Raw genomic sequence first — 18236 nt, 5'->3', positions numbered from 1 at the left:
CCATACATCCATGCTTTGTGTGGGATTTGAACTCACGATCCCGGCTTCCGAGCGAGCGAAGACAGTACATGCCTCAGACCGATCGGCTACCAAGTCCAAGTCACGTTGCGACTGACGGCCAGTCAGTCAGTCAGTAAGTCTTACTGTTTGGCATATACAGTCTTGTTTCTGTGGGCCGACCTCTCTGACGAGAGGACGGGTCTGCTGCTGGCCCTACCCAGTGCAATATTTCTCGGGTCTGAGTCCCTTGGGACTCGCGACCATATTTTACGGTCTCAATTTTGAGACTTCCCTTTTCATCGCCTCCTACTACTCGCAGGGTCACGGTGGAGGTATTCGACCCCGCCTCCACACGGGGGTCTGGATCGGCTACCGTGACCGGCTATGGGCTATATACCCGTTCATAATAACCAAACTACTGCTAGNGGTGGACAAATTGGCGCTGAGGCAATTTTTCTCCGAGTACTTCGGTTTCCTCTGCCAATCTTCATTCCACCAATTGCTCCACAATCACCCTCACCTATCATCTGGGGCTGGTACAGTAGGCCAGAAGTGGCCGCAGTACAAGGGACTTAGTCCCACCCCACTAGCAATAAAAAAATATCATAATATAATACAGGGCTGCGCCATTTAGTAGGAAAATGAGACTACCGTGAGCCAGACACCTACTCAGTGACTACCTTCTCATGTTGAACATTGTTTAGAACTTGGTAATACGTATTGATCGAAGCTTAAGATGTCAATGGAAGTGAGTGACAGGACAGACTGTTGAGAATCACAGTGAAATTATATTTGAAGCTTTGGTTCCTACCCCAAGAATATATTTCATATATGTGTTGCCAAAAATTCTGAAAGAATGTGTATAGGTAGCTATCACTGGCCTTTTAGAGAGTTAATACGAGGCATTGACTTGAACTGAAAGAAAAGTGTTTGAAAGTGGCCTGAACTTACTAGATAATAATTAATCTGACAAAAGCGTTCCTCTGCACGCTCGACATTTAATTAAGAACAGAAGAAAACTTACAGATAACTAAAGACTTTAAAACTAATATATAAAGACATTTGACATTTATTTCTCAAAATATGAGGACGAATTCATATTCCAGCTTCGATCTGAAGCAAAAGAGAATGAAATTGTAGCACGAATTAGCCCATTAAGAGACCACTATTTTAGGACATCTGTAAGATATTACAAGCGTGTTATACATTTAAAATTTATTGAGGACAAATGTACAGTGCAGTTCTACAGACAATCCGTAACAGTGGTTCTGAACAAATGCTCACGAACTTGTGTCAGCGAGTAATTTCAGACAACTTATATTATTATAAATACATAATTCCGCACAGATTAATAGGAGCGATGTTTCAGCGATATCGTAATACAGTTTTTTCCTTGGCACTACAGCCCCAGTGGGCCTAGGCCTACCTCTATGAACTTCTCCATTCACTTCGGTTTTTCTAGATCTTACACATATGGTATGACTCCTTGGGCGGGTGATCAGCTCGTCGCAAGGCATCTACCTGTACATAAACACAGAAAAACGCACACAAACATCCATGCCCTGAGTGGGATTCGAACCCACGATCCCGGTTTCCAAGCGAGCGAAGACAGTACATGCCTTAGACCGCTCGGCTACCGTGACCGGCGTCGTAATACAGGTACCAAAGCATAAAAGATAAAGTCCCAGATCCATGTTTTCTTGGCCTTGGCACTAATTGGAGGTGAGTGGTCAGCTTCACGCCTTGCCCGCTTTACCCCCGTTACCCATGCTACTAAAGTGTGGGTACGTAGAAGCACAGAAAGAGAAGAAGGCCAGATATATTATGACGACCAGTTATGGATTATCTTAGGGTGTCACTGAGCATCTCGGTATTGTGATCGAAACTGCTGCTTAGTGTTCGGGAGGTACCACGTTCAGATATTTGCAGAGTTAACGGATATGTTTAAGAGTTTATAGTTTTGCTCACCCTCCATGTGATCACAAGAATATTACATTAAATAGGTCATCAGTTTCTCCCATATCCTTGCGTACACAACATCGTAATTATATTTCCATCTCATTCAATGCTGCATAACTTCTGTAGTTGGAACAGCATCCATAAATGATCTAATATCAGTCTAATGACGCGAGATTTGGCGGGCAAGCAGCTTACTCGTATGCAGCCAGTAAAGGATACGATGATTGTAGCGGAACCCAGTGATTTTATTTTAATTGGCGTAGGCTTACAATTTAAACTCGTTCTTTATAATTTTTCACTCCATCGTTGGTATTAATGTTCATTTTTACAAATGCTGAAAGTAATAAGCTAAAAATATAGGGAGCAACGTGTTACTTTGAACCAAGCACCGAGGTTTCCAGGAAAGTGAACAAGTTTTCCCCATTCGAGCCTTTCCTTAAAGACCTTGTCACGATAAGCAACAACAACGGCAGAAATAAGTTCATTTGGTCTAATATATTGTTTTGAAGTTAATACTAACTCTAGTCAGCGAATATTAAAGAACTACAAAATAAAGAATACCACGCAGCATCACAGCCTAAAATTAATGTAGCAGTAAGAACACAACTGATGATTATTATCAGTTTAATCGAATTTGTCGTCAGTGGCTATTTAAAAGTTAAGACCACGCTAATCAGTTACAAAAACTGCAGATGAAGGAACGAAATGTCCATACAGTTATGTAGGTCTGTTGTACACACAAATTTGTTATTTAACAATAATTATGCAGTTCCTTTAAATTGAAGAAATTCGTGTGTTAGGTTATGTTAGTTGCAAAATGTCACTAACTTACCTCCTACATCCCGCGTTACCCTGTCGACCTTCGTTGGTTTGTGTAAGAGGAGACCATCCTCACTGGCGAAGATTTCCTCATTGACTTCTGAAAGAAAAAGACAAAAATTGACTATGGTTTAATAGATTATAATACGCTAGGTACAAGGTGGCTTCAAATTTGAAAGTGGAAATCAAAATACAAGTGTTTTGGCTGTCTTTTATTGAATGATAACATTAGTTGCGGCAGGTGTCATCTTGTAACTCTCTCAAGGAGCAGTGGTAGTTGTGCGTACCACCTGCTTGAACTCTCATCTACTTGGCATATCGCCCAGGCAGTGTAATTCTTAAAATAAAGTTCGAAGTTTTCCTAAGCGTCATTAACCAACCGATTTCGTGAAGTAGATTAGATTATTTGGGAGGGGAAAGGGAGGTAGTAAGGGAATTTTTAAATATAAATATTGTCACGGATTTGATCAACGCGTTGCCAGGCAACAGCTCTGTAAATATGGTCCATTACGCAACAATAGGACGAATGTTTATAGCTCCTTGCTAGGCGACAGTCAGAAGCACGCGAACAAGCAATCAAGGAAACAGCCACAAGAAGTTCATAGTTGAAGAACTAGAAATCGGCCTGTGAGGACTTAACGTGTGATCAGGAGACTTTATTTATGTGTAATATTGGGAGTGTGTGATTTAGTGAGACTGTTAGAGTTCCCATGTTATAAACCCGTGAAAAGCAGTTCAGATAGACTAAAGAGAGTAGTGTGTAGTGATTGTATATTTGTAAAGCAGCAATAGTATAGTAATTAATTGTAGTTACGACCTGTAAGTATTCAGTAAATCCAAACCCGCGTCTTAGTCACTCAAACACGTGACTATATATATATATGTGTGTGTGTGTGTGCGCGCGCGCGCGCGCACGTGTTGATAAAGGTGACTGTTTCAATTGAGTAATGACAAAATTATTTCTTGCATATGATAGTCCCAGTTCGTAAAATTAACAAAACTGTACTCTAGGCCTGCTTACGTGTGCATAGAATCTTATAGTAAATTCAGTTTATGTATAAGTTATTCTGTTGCTTGTATTTATTATGACTATGGTTGTGATAGTAAATTAACTTGATTAATGCAAATGGTACAAATTGTATTCCGTATATCCCCAAAGATACAATAGTAAGAGGACTTTTTCTCGGTAACAACATTCCTTGCGAACTGATTGTATGTACAAATGACTATCAAGGAATGCACGAAGTGTTAAGACTGACTTTCAGTTCTGGTCAGCAATTTTATTTATGAAATCTCACGGTGTTAACTGATCGTTTTGAGATTAACCCCTTCAACGCTAAACATGATACATCTCACGTGGCAGCTTTGGGCCTTCTAGTGTCGATTGCCTTTGGTACTTGAAATCAGAAAACGAAACATGGCCTTTCATCTGATTAACAGTTATACAGTAGCTATGTGCAACTCTTCAGTGTTGTAACTTATAAAGCAATGTTAACGGAGGATTTCTTGAAACAAAGTCCATCATGAAAAGAAAGTTGTGGTATTCCCGAAGTATGTAATGTCAATCAACTTTCGTCGCCGTAGGCAGTGTTTACGCATTGCGTTATCACTACGTGTTCTGATACATACTCACGTATAGACGTATTAATATAATAAAATCTTTAAATCACATTTTCGTTGCTGTTCCAAAACTGGGAAGTTGTCTTGTATGTGTATCTCTTGTACCCATGATAATGCGGTATACCAGAGTCCCCAACACCTACGTTGGTCACGCCTAAATTTAACGATACTGCATAACTTTCAGCTTATGTAATACTCTGGTCAGCCGCTACGATGAGGCGATCAGCCGTCATTCAGAGGAACACAGATATAAGTACGATCTCGGTCCCACAATGCTCGTAACTTCAGACATTCAAAGTAGGCAGTAGGTCCATTGTACCGTTTGGTTTCTCGTACTGAGATTCGCAAGAAACACTTTGGTGAGCTTTATCCCTTGTCCCTTAATTTGGTTAATTTTGTGATCTTTATATCTGCTATTCTGTAATTCACCGGGATATCTCAGTAAAGTGACTGGCTACAGGCTTGACCGTCGAAGTTTGAGTTCCTTCAGGGAATTGAATTTTTCGTTGCCATGTTCAGACGTGTTTTCAGGCTCACCCATTCTCCTGCCCTATTATGTAGGAAGCTTTTTTCCCCATAAGACACAAGAACCTGACGATGACCTTTCACTGCGATTTAAGAGTGTGCGGAACTTTTCCTGTAAATCCCTCATACGTAGACTCAACAATAACACTCGCTCGCTCATCCATGACGAGTGGAAAATAAAGGCTTACAAATTGAAAAATGTTTGAATTTATTATTTAGTACTCTCTCCAACTCTCTTTTTATTACTGCAAAAATTCGAACAGCAAACGGTATATTCTATACATATACTCGTATGTAAAATTATATAACAGGAGATATGGAATACCTCCACGCTCCTCGGGTTAAGAACCAGTGTTGTATAGTTAAACGCACACCAAAGTCTACAAACCGAAGGCCAGTTGATTTATTATTTCTCTTCGTTGAAAATGCTGTATTATAAATAGAAGAAAAACTGAGAATATCCAAGCATATAGAGATTAATTCTTACCCCAGGATGGTCTAATTGGTTTCCTATAAACGCGGTGAAGTTTTTCTGCAATTACGTCCGAGAAATTAAGGTATTTTGCTTTTAAATTTGTCACCACAAACAACTATAAAAAGCACTACTTCCTCTCTCACATATTCCTCAAAACTACAGAAACAATGAAATGGTTTATTTATTGGGTTAATAAAATGTGGATCTATACAACCACTGCCCCATACGCCTTCGTGGCTTACTGCTTAATTGGTTAAGCACAGGGACAACTTTACCGTTACCTTTTATATTTATTGGGACAATCTTATAAATGTGTCCATACTTTCGTTCGTTCGTTCGTTCTTCTATTCCTCTTGCTCCCACTTGGAGCATAGGGTATCCGTGAAACGCTTCGTTTCACTTCAGTTTCTTAATCTAAGACAATCGGTAAGACTCCTTGGACGGTGGATCAACCCGTCGCAAGGCCGCCACCTAACACAAACACAAAATAAACATAGACATCCATGCCTTGAGTGGAATTCGAACCCATGATCCCAGCGTTCGAGCAGGCGAAGACATTTCTGCCTTAGACCGCGCGACCACTGTGAACGGCATACTTTTCGTTCACCGACTTTCTACTACTACCACCATAGTCAATAAGTTCGTGGAATGGCCGCAAAGTGTCCTTGTAGTGCACTACAGCGGATAGGTTGAGGCACGATATGGTGCCCTGTTAGTTCATGTCTCGTCACAGCAAGAGGCAGTTGTGTAGAAACAGTGTAAGCAGAACTACGGCCTCTGTTGTGTACTGCAGTTAAATGCGAGTGGTGGAAATCGAGAATGTGGCAGTTTGAACAACGAACAAATATCAAGTTCTGGCAGAAACTAGGCAAATCCCCTAGCGAAACATTTCGCATAGGAAGAATTGGTTGTTGCTACACGACAACGCCCCTGCACATCGCTCTGTTCATGTCCAAGAGGAACTGGCAAGGCAACAGGTCACCGTTTCGCCACACCCTCCGTACTCACCTGATCTCGTACCATGCGATTTCTTTCTCTTTCCCCGCGTGAAAGCAAAGCTACGTGGTCGTAGATTTCAGTCGCTCGAGGAGGTGGTCATTGCCACAAGAGACGCCGTACGGGAATTTCTTGCCAATATGTTTCGGCAGTGTTTTCGGCAGCTATATCAACGTTGGCAGATTTGCATAGCGGCCAACGGCAACTATTTTGAGGACCTATTTGGATCTGTGTAAGTGTATGTGAATACATTATAATATGATGCGATAAAACCATATTCCACGAACTTAATGACTCTATCACATATATTCCATGGGGGCTCCGCATTACGATCTGTTTCAAAGCAACTAAGTCTCTCTGGACACGGATGGTTTGTACACTACAAAACTACTGTAGTTATCATCTCCCGAGAACTAGATCGGAAAGTAATAACATAGCACAGTGTGCATAACACATCTTTGAGAGTATGCCATACCATGAGGAGGCACCCTTATGGAATGAAAGTCCTGTGAGTAAATGACGAAACCAACGCTTCGGAGAAATATGTCACTTCCATCTTCAGCGTCGAAAAAATACGTCAAGCTAGAAACGTGCATGAAGTAGGAAGCATGCAAGTTATGTTTCCTACTTTATTGCAAGTCTTCCAAAATCTGAATTCTTTTAACCTACCAACGAGATGTTTTACTGTATTTACAAATACCGAGTACGGCTACATACATCGGTTCTATCTGTGCGACAAAGACTTATGTTACTGCTAAGTAATTTAAATCAAATTCTTTGGAGCAAGGTCCTTGAACATTTTATAATCGCTCAGGTTGTCCAGAAAGTCTTCGCCTTTCATGAGACACACGTGTTCATTTCAGTCCTGAACGCTATAAATCCTGTCCACATATTCTGTAAGATAAGATCAGCATTACCCCCCAGTTAACACCCAAGTTTCCCAAATGGTTCCTCTATTCAGTTTTTCTGATCAGAATGTCGTATGCATTTCTAACCTTTCCGGTGCAGGCTACATGCATTAGATCTATTTCGATATTATCCTATTTGCGCCTATATCCCTCAAATAATGAGTGTTTTTTTTGTTCAGGTTTCCAACTAACATTCTGTATGCATTTTTAAAACTCTTCCACACGTGCTACATGCCTCGATCATTTCATTCACGTGGGTAGAGTGATGCAACGTTGACCATTACAGCATTCTGACCAGCTTCGCATGCTGCTAACATGGCATTTCTAGATTTCTAATGGATATTTTCTGTGAGAATAAAGTGGCGTGCATCTCCGATTGAGAGATCGATTTCTTCTGCATATCAAGTTACTGTGAATCCCATATCTATCTATCTACCCGTCCATCCATCTGTCTTTCTGTTGCTCCCACTTGGAGCATAGGGCATCCTTGAAACTCTGTTTCACTCCAGTTTCTTAATCTTAGACAGTCAGTAGGACCCCTTACACGGAGAATCAGCCCGTCGCAAGGCAGCTACCTAATATGGACAACACAAACGCAGAATAAATGCAAACATCCATGCCTTGAGTGGGATTGGAACCCACGATCCCAGCGTTCGAGCGGGCGAAGACATTTCTTGCCTTAGACCGCGCTTCCACTGTGATCGTCCTGTGATTCTTATAGCTGCTTGTTAAAAACAACAGTATTTTGCTTTTAAAACGTATTTCTTGTTAAGCCGTCGATAAAATGTTCTTTAGGGTGTAAAATCTCGAGGTGTCAGCAGATAGGCAGCTTCTCTGGTGCTAACGTCATGCAGGCGGTACTGAAAGACTGGACTTCTTTAAGATTATAAAAATTATATTGCCTCTCGTGGAAATTCTATTATCACGTATCTTTCAATGTTCTCAGCAGTAAGGTTGCCGTATAGGATTCATTTTATGCATCACTGTAATAGAATATTTGCATGCAAGTTTCACTGCTTCGCGGTTAAACTGAATCCCAGGTCGTTTCGTGAGGAATCCTTTACGCATTGGCTGTAAGAACCCATAGACTTGAATTATAACATTTATATTCTGGTAACAGTTGGAAAGAAGACATTTATGGTGATGTCATCAAGATGTCGAACATTATGTATATCATCAGTGAGGTCAGGGCTCGGCAGATTTTCGTCTGCCAAGTGCCACTCCCAGAACTCCGTGGTATGCTCATGTATATAATTTAATGTATGCTTTCTTGGTATGTAAAAACTACGTATTGTCACGTTGTATGGGGAGACTATAGACGTGGTTTTGGATTGGATATTGGATTTATTTACGACTTACACACACCACTCGGAACTACAAGCAGTTACAGCGCCACCGTTGTTCTCCATAATTCACAAATCACCACAGAACCCGATAAGCCTTTTCCAGCCCGGGGAACGGCTTCTAACAGTGGAGATTCTTCATTTTCCACGCTCAAGTCCTTTCTGAATGGCGGCTCCCTTACAACTCTCTTCCAACTGTCCCTTTTCTTAACAGTCTCCCGTGCAGAACTGACTTGGGTCCCCAGTTGTCTTCTTTATAACTCATCGGCACGGCTCGTGCAGACAACACCGTTCATTCTCGTATGCAAACCCGTTGCCGCGGTAACGTGTGTGCCTAGCCGTTCCCTAGCAGTGGCCATCGTTGCGTTGTCTGTTTCGTGGCCGTTGCCTAGAAACGAATTTTGTTCCAGAGCCGTTCGCTAGCAACGGTTGTTTCTCTGGCTCCACAGTTCTTGCTTGGAGCAAATATGTCACATTGCTCCCCCCTTAAGGCTTCTTGCCCCAAGTTGCCTATCAGTGTCACAATTCTTTCCTTTCCCAGGGCTGTGTTTGTTTCTCACGGTGATTGCTCTCCAACCGCTCCCGCTGCTCCCTCCTTAAGGCCATTCGTTCCGAGCTGTTCTCACACAAGGTGCCAGTCGAACCAGGTTTATCACGATCATCCTCCTTTTCCGCTCGGTGCAGGCAAAAGATCCGAGAGTGGTCAGTGATCCTACGTCTCCAGGTCTTACTCTTGTGCAGTCTTCTTTCGTTTCGGAGGTGCTGACACATCCACAATGACCTATCACTCGTTTTCGAATCCTAACTGAAGGCTCGACTCTTCGCTTCAGGATTCCCCAGCACGAGAGCCATCCTCCTGCCAGATATCCTGTCGCTTCCTAGACGTAGCCTCGGTTCCTCATTCCATTGCTGCTTTCCGGTTGCGTCTGACGTCTCTTCCCGAACGTCCTTCCTGATGAGGTTCCTCTTGCAACATTGTCCCTGCCTGGTCCCTGACGACCGTCTACCTCGTGGTGTGAGGAACGGCACTGCGTGTCATCCCTCTTCAGGCAGTAGCTAACTTCTCCCGGGACCCACCATCGCCCTGGGTCCGTTTCCTCAGCTGTCGGCGGCGCCCTACGGCTAGATACTGGTTCCTATACCGCTTGTTTAGTTCTCTGGCAGTTTCATTGCTGCCTCTTCCGTAGGGACCTCCTCATGCACCGCTACAAATTTCATTTCTTCTGGATTTGCCTCCGTCTTTTCCGGATAGACCAACGTCGATTCTCCGTCGGTCTTCATCTCTTTTCGCCAGGCCCTTATGTGTGTCAATATCTCCTCTTGGCGAAAGACCATCTTTTCCCTCATGGCATATAGCCATACGTATTCTTGGCTAGCAGGTGTTCCATCTTTCGTTCCATTGTATCCAGTGTTTGTAATATGGCGGTATAACGATCCGATGCAGTTTCCAATCCAATCACTTCTGACATCACTTGCCACGATTTGAGTGGCCCTAGACGGAGTTTGGATTGGTGACTCGATTTATTGCCTACTTCAGTACACAACACGTAATTACACTTAATTACAGCGCCATCGCGATTTCCACAGTTTACAAGCCTTTCCCAGCCCCCACTGTCTTCACTATTAGTTGCCTGGTAACGGCACCAAAAATTGTTTATGTAACCGCTCAATTCCTTTGTGCCCTTTTCGTTGTGCGCCACTCCACCACCGCTCACTTCTTTGGGTTCTTTACTTTAATCAGTAGAGCTGGGTTCCTATCCCAGGGTCTTATAAGGGTCTGGCTCGGACAGGGCAGGAAGAACACTTCACTACAATCACCCACCTTTCGACGGTTGCACTTAGTAGTCCTTTAATCCCTTCCAGCTTTCTGCATACAACTGAATTTCTTACTACTGTTGCTTTGTACTGTACTTATACTATTCTACGGAAGGGCCGTAGTGGTAAATTTAGTGTCCGACTTTGCCGAAAGTAGTGTCAAGACTCCCCGAGGTGGAATGCCCTCCCTCTGAATTCTGAGGTCCACGAACCCCAGACTCCAAGAGAAATCCACTCCTCCACTTCTGCCATTGGTTAATTTTTCAAACTAGGAGGTTCCCTAAATTTTGAATTCCCAATCATGTTGCTCTGCTATGTGATTCTGGCAGATGCTGACCTGACGCTAAGGATGACAGCCCCTTGATGCATTACAGTCAGGGTGTGAGGCTCCGGCCGTCCCACTTCTAAGTTATCGCTGTCCCAAGCTGTCAGCTCTCATTTTCTCAAAGCCTTTCCGACGTTGCTGAAACTGCCAGAATTCCAGGAAAGTACCAGATGTTACTTCCTGTTCACATAGCAAAACTTGAACTATGTCCCTTCCGCGTGTAAGAGCTGGCTATCTGCCGGATCTCTTTGTTTGTAATATTGTTAATCTTAACTTAATACAAAATTTAATTTTCACACAACACTCCTCCAGTCAGAATGGACGGTTACATTTATTCCTCTGCTTCCGTGTGAAGTCCTCTCTGACCGGCGGCTCCCTTCCACCCAACTGCCTTCCTTACGACTGACTCGATATCATTTCACGCCAACCTCCTAGTCCTCTCTTCAACGACTGTCAATTCACTCAGCTCTAAACCTTGTCTATGCACGGACCACGTAGAAAACACAGCGCTTTGTTTTTTTTTTTTTGCCTGCGTGCCCGGTACCGCGGGAACGTGTTTATCGAGCCGATCTCAAGCAGCGGCCTTCCGTTCTTGCATATTAAAAATCTGTTGCATAGCAGCGAATGCTGTTTCGTTTCGGTCGGTTTCGATGTCGCTACCCAGCAACGGCCCTACACGCTACAGTATAGAAATACAGGTTTCGTATGTTAAATGCAGCTTGAAGCTCAAATACCAATTTTTATTTCAGAATTTATACCAGCTTTTATATAATATAAAGGCTGCGCCATTGCTCAAGCGGTTAGTCGCTGGCTTCCCACCGCGGTGGCTCGGGTTCGATCCCGGGGTCTGGTCAAGTGGGATTTGTGGTGGACAAAGTGGCGCTGAGGAGGGTTTTCTCCGAGTACTTCGGTTTCCCCTGCCAATCTTCATTCCACCAAATTGTCCATCATCATAATCACCGTGGCAGGTTACAATAGGCCAATCAGTGGCCGCCGTACCGAGTGGACCCAGTTGGACTCCACCCCCCACTAAGCGAATTTAAAATAAAATGATATAATATAAAATTTTACAAGAACACAAAGGCAGATTGCGTGATCTGCGGACATTTGCAACTCACGCCGTCCACTGTAAGATCTTATAACCTATATCAGATTAAGTAAATGGCTAGACCATGGAGTCCTGGACAGTTCCGAGTGACATGTCGCATGTGGAAGTCTGCCCAGACCTGATGTGATGTTAACTTCAGTAACACTGCACCGGTCTGAGGTTCTCACGCCTGTAACAATGAAGAGACCATCTTCTGGAATGTGACAACGTGTAGCATGGTAGAGATTTATGAACGTTTCTCCAAACATTTGGTGTGGTGTGATTCCACCGAAACGTCTATAAACTTCTTCCAGACTACATGGCGTGACATCCCAATACTTTCTATAAGGATTATACCTAGAAAAGAACAAGGACCATGTAGATTCTAAAGTGTTCTGACGATGGTGGATGACCCAGAATTACTGGGTTTTTAGACTTTTCCCATCGTCCGGAAATCTAGGTAATAGAGAACACGGTGTTTCGGAAATTGGATCTGTTTCCGTCTTCAGGTGAGGAAGGAAGACACTTGCTCAGTGATTGAGATTAGCGCTTTCTAATGGGCCCAACTGAGTAGGTGTCTTCCTTTCTCAGTTGAAGACGGAAACAGATCCAGTTTCCGAAACGTCATGTCCTCTATTACCTAGAATGTCCTCTATCACCTAGATTTCCGGACGATGGAAAAAATCCAGAACCCAGTAATTCTGTAAGAACCATGTAGTCAGGTTTTTTAGTTTCGTGGGTTGAGGTGAGACTGAGTCCACTTGGTACGTCGGTCACTAACCGGCCTATTGTACCAGCCCCGGATGGTAGATGGTGATGACTGTGAAGCAGTCGGTGGAATGAGAATTAGCAAGGGAAAACCTGCCAATCTGTACACCACAAACCCCACGTGAGCTGACCTGGGCTCGAACCCGGGCCGCCGCGGTGGGAAGCCGGTGACTAACTGCCTGAGCTATGGCTCCAAGTAAGAAGAACAAGGTCTGCATCCGGAATGGCTGTTCAAAGCGCCCGAACGTTCTTAGAAGCTGTAGGGTGCGGTACATGAACAGAGTTCTATGGAAACCTGAACGGCTGTAGCAGGATGGCGAGCGTGTGAGACACTGATAGCCTGAATTCCTCCGGTTTGACAGGTGCCACGGGGCAACTGAAGCTGACCTACATGAAGCATCCTTCTCCATCTCTCTGTGTTGTGTTGTGATCTTCAACCTGTGATCCGCGAAGAATATTTGAACATGTCTTGTCCATATTTATTGATTACATTTCTACCTCGCTTGCTGACACTCACATTTCTCACAGTGCTGCTGCTCCACTTGGTCATTATTATAATACAAGATTCGGATTGCTCTTAAAATTAAGTTTTTGGTGTCAATGGCACTCTATTATTTTTTTTGTAATTAGAAACTATCAGAGGAACACAGGCGCAAAATGTACCACACGTCGTGAGAGTACAAATGGGTAAGACTTCTGATAAAAGCAGGTTTTATTTAAATAGTCCCCGCGTACCCTCGTCTTCCTGATCAGTCTCAGAAGTTAGCATTTGGTCCATACGTAAGTTGGTTAGGTATTATGACCACCAAATATTATTTAAGGCGACAAAAATTAAGTAAGATGGATTGGGCATACAGAATGAATTGGAGCGATTAGAAATATAACATTTTATTCGGAAAGGCTAGAGAGATGTAGGCATAGATGGGAGGATACTGTTGAAATGGATTAGAAATGATGTGTGAGATGTGGATTGAATTAATCTGGCTCAGTATAGGGTTCACTGGTGTGATATTGTGGACTCAGCAGTGTATCTTCGGTTTACATAAAGTGTGGAGAATGTCTCGACCAGCTGGACAACCATCATCTCCAGAAAATCTTTCACTGGCGTTGGGCGCTTACGCACGTAACCCATTTTGTTACAGGTGGATGTACGTATACTAGGTGTGTAAAGAGAATGATCCGGGATTTGTGAGCTGTGTGCTCTCATCTCAGGGGTCGCGGAAGGGCATCGCCCCACTTAACTACCTGCTGGAGACCTGTACCGCCCCAGGCGCTGACACACTGAGAGCTCTCGTTCCATTCATCTGTATGTCTCGCAGCACGAAGAAGCCAGTCCTTAATTGCTGTGGATGTGCTTATACTATACTGCGTGTCTTCAGAGCATTGGCAGCTGAAGACGGAGAACTGGGATTTCCCATAGATCCCCTTGTATTCCAAGATAGGAACCCGAAACAGGTTAACTGCATGTACAAAATACAGTTTTATCTTCAAGTGAAAATATATGGGCCTATAGAATATGTTTCTGTTCCATGTTGGCTGTCGATAATAAGAACAGGTACCTAAGTAAAATGTTCAAATGTAGAAGTATTTTATTTATTCATTTCATGTCGCTCTCAGTACCTCTACTATGTGGCATCGAATTTTGGGATAGTTAAAGAATAGAAAGTAGGAAAGAATGTGGGAGTAAATTGTAATGGCACATTTCAGGGTGATATCCTAGAATTCGCCTGAAGGGCCAGAGGAAAACCGTAAGAAATCCAAGCAGGATAGGTGTCCGGACCGAGAATCGAACCCAGCACCAACGGAGTACAATGCAGAATCCTTACCGCCTGAACTAACCTGCTTGCTATTGACCGTGTAGATGATAAACAATTATTATGTCGAAGCTGTGGGAGTGGGGGGGCCCTGGCTCATTAACCTCTGGAATCCGCTTTCTGCCTTCGGGTAACCAAATTTTGCTTGTAAATGTTATATTTTTTAAACACATTTAAGAGTAACTGGTCCATTGACACTATTGCTTTCGTGGATAGCCATTTCCAAGGCAACAAAATGCGTTTTTTCTTTCTTCAAATCATAATATACAGAGTGATTCTAAATTATTGTCGGTGTTTCCGTTTATAGGCCACGGAAACCCCGACAATGATGTAGAAAAACGGTCAGTTGTATGTATAGTAAGTTGTGCACTTATTTACTACCTATCTATCTGTGTAACCTCATGAGTCAAGGTACGCGGGTTCAAACCCGGTGGAGGTCGTGGAATTTTTAAGGGCGGAAAATTCAGGGAACAAGTCCTCCGGGAGGGACTTTAAGCCGTGGGTCCCGTGTCGTAGATTTACGGCACGTAAAAGATCCTCATGTCCGTAGGAGACCTCTGAGCAAAATTAGGCAAACAATTTCCCGCCCAAGTAGTTTCCAATGCCTCTGATAGAGGGGGGAAATATCAGGTACCGACGGCCGACCTCGTTGGCCGAACGGGGCTGATAGCACGCACCAGTACCGGTAGGGTATGGCGACAGTAGAAATTAAAGGGGGACGCACAATGGACCAATAACTGCTCTAAGTGCATGGGGAAACCCACCCCCTCTAATAATAATAATAATAATAATCTATCTGTATATCTATCTATGGCTTTACAGCCCTTTGTTGGACCTTGGCCGCTTTTCAGTTTTTTGATGTTTTACACAGTCGGTAGGATTCCCTGGACGGGGGGTCAGTCCGTCGCAAGGCCGCTACCCACACACATGACAATAAGTACACATAACGCACACAGACATCCATGCCTCAAGTGGGAATCGAACCATGGATCCCAGTGTTTGAGCGGGCGCAGACATTTCATGCCTTATTAGACGCCTTAGACCGCGCGACCACTGTGATGGGTACTTATTTACTTCGATCCCGGGTCTGGTCAAGTGGGATTTGTGGTGGACAAAGTGGCGCTGGGACAGGTTTTCTCCGAGTACTTCGGTTTCCCCTGCCAATCTTCATTCCACCAATTGCTCCACAGTCACCCTCATATATCATCTGGGGCTGGTACGATAGGCCCTAAGTGGCCGCAGTACCCAACTAGCATTAAAAAAAATTAGGTGAAAATATTAAGCTGCCCAATGCCAAATAGCGTTATTGTAGTCGCATGAGATACAATCTGGCCTTTTCGGGAAGTATGCTGAAATCACAAAAATGTGTATAATACGGAAGAACACGTTTTACTTTCATTAGACTACAGAGAATGTAAACAGATGTGTCTTCCCGAGTCCTTGTTTATTATCATGATCTGCGCGAATGTTCCGTATTCCTGTTTTCACTGCGAGCCCAGCACAGCAAGTTCGTGGAACCAGTTCTTGCACTTCAACGCATTTGGTCCAGTCCGCATTTTCCCTACGTCATCATAGTAACGGCCTATACGGTTCCTGAAATAGTTACTTCTGTTACTACAGATGCCGGCAGTATTTTATTTTCTCGTGGAAGTTGCTTTAATCTTACTTAAATTATCTACTGCTACAGACCAGTACATTCTGAATGCTTCAAACACTTCAATATCCAGAAGCTGCAGTTCATGGCTGTATAGTCCTTTGTGTTGAAAAATTTCGCTGTACCCAACACGCACACATCTAGCTGACTGCTGTGTCAGTCCACAGAAAGTAATGTCTTTCCTGATAGTCAGTGTTTGTTAAAATTATGCAGCGAGATATGAAATTCTCATGTTTGTATGTAACTTTTCTCTGCCACAGCAAAGTCAGAACCAGTGGGGGAGGAAAAGCAATCCTGTTAATCTTTCCTTCAGACAGCACGAAAGGAGGGATGCTGTTACTGCCTGTAAGGTTTACACAGGTTATGATGGTTGTTATGACCTCCGTGTTGGTTGAAATGTTTTTCTGTGTTATTATTCGTGAGGTGGGGTGAGACTGAGTGCCCTTGGTGCGTCAGCCATTAGTGGTGCCTATTGATGATGAGCGTGAAGCGGTTGGTGGAATAGACATTAGCTGATCTCTAGTTCATAGTTCTCGTACAATTCCTATATGTAGGTGAACAATGTACAAGTATACATGTTGCACCCTAGAATCGTGTTGTGTTTATTTCCAGTTGTATTTGTATTCTGTCGCTGATCACTGTCAAACAGTAATAAATATCTGGCCATAAGCCCCATATGGGACTTGACACTAAGACTTACTGACTGACCGTCAGTCGCAATGTGACTTTGACTTTGAATTGACAGTCCAGTTGAAAGTCAGAATAGTTCAGTGGAGTGTCCAGTCGGAAGATGACAGTGCCTCAGACAGTAATTTGTGAACCGTTTTAACCAGTTGTATAAAAGGTAATAAATTCGATCATCAAATCCAAACCCCGTCTTATTAGTCACGCGAACCCCGGATATGTGATAATATTAATATACATATGTGTATGTCCGTATATCTGTTTGCCTGCGAATGTCTCAGCATAATGACATCTATTCAATGGGCCAGATTTTCACGAAATTAGGTATAAACATTTTTCCGCTGGAGGCATTCATAGCGTTATTTTCTCTCGTTCATAATTCCAGCACGTTGGCTATGTGAACTTGTGAAATTGATGTACTCTTCAATGTATTCAGTTATTCAGTATTGAGGGGGTGGGTTACCCCATGCACCGCGACCAGTTTGATCTATTGTGCGTCCCCCTTTGAATTTCTACTGTCTCCATACCCTACCGGTACTGGTGCTTGCTATCGTTCCCTTTCTGCCAGCGAGGTTTCGGCCTTCTACTGGCAGTGGTGTCTGATAGTTAGTCACTTTCTGTCAGTGAGGTCGTCCCTCCTCTGGCAGTGGTACCTAAGCTCCCCCATCTACCGGAGGCATTGGAAACTACTTGGGCGGGAAATTGCCTAAATTTAGCTCAGAGGTCTCATAGAGACATGAGGTTCTTTTACGTGCCGTAAATATACGACACGGGATCCACGGCTTAAAGTCCCTCCCGGAGGACTTGTTCCCTGAATTTTTCCGCCCTTAAAAATTCCACGACCTCCGCCGGGTTTGAACCCGCGTACCTTGAGTCCTAGACTACGGAAGCCGCTTACTCTTCAATGTATGTCATGGAAGTGTTGTGTGGTAATTCACCATCAACGAACATCCAACTTGTATTAAGTCGATGTTTGTGTGTGTAGTGTGAAACAAGAATATAGCTGCAGCATGGGATGTAAACCTATGTTTAGCTTTCCCGGACTGTAACCAAAGAATCACTGATGCTAGAAATGTGAAATGTGGCGTGGAGATGTATCGTACATATAACCGCAAAGTTTATATAAACATTGGCGAAAGTTCCCGTTCTCCGTCCGGGCTGTTCTTAAAATGACATGTAATGAATCAATCTGATTACTTACTCATTACAACAGTTATATGGAAATATATTTCTGTTAATGAAATTCCCAGTATTTGCAGTTGTGTGATGGCAGTGTGCGCTGAGTGAATTAAATGGTTTTCAAACAACGATACAGCAAGTTGTGTGGGTCTAAAGCATTAATACACTAAGAAATCTGTTATGATGGTCTACCGACCAGACCACATGCGGTTTCCTGTACGAGTGACAAAACAGCTCTTCATATCGTTGAGGTTATATCTGAATG

The 18236-nt window shown here is 43.3% G+C and overlaps 1 protein-coding gene across 1 annotated transcript in view; it reads right to left on the bottom strand.

The window, feature by feature from the left end:
- LOC111862335 (mucin-17) overlaps nt 1-18236 on the bottom strand; it is a gene marked incomplete in the record, with an annotated part of 180990 nt that overhangs the window by 60559 nt on the left and 102195 nt on the right. The window contains 1 exon segment of the mRNA XM_033750626.1: nt 2792-2867. Coding sequence (XP_033606517.1) covers nt 2792-2867 — 76 coding nt within the window.

This window comes from Cryptotermes secundus, unplaced genomic scaffold (genome assembly GCF_002891405.2).
Source record: "Cryptotermes secundus unplaced genomic scaffold, Csec_1.0 scaffold408, whole genome shotgun sequence".
In the NCBI taxonomy this organism is placed as follows: Eukaryota; Metazoa; Arthropoda; class Insecta; order Blattodea; family Kalotermitidae; genus Cryptotermes; species Cryptotermes secundus.
Note: the sequence above shows the minus strand (reverse complement) of the source record. Positions and strands in the feature narration are given on the sequence as shown.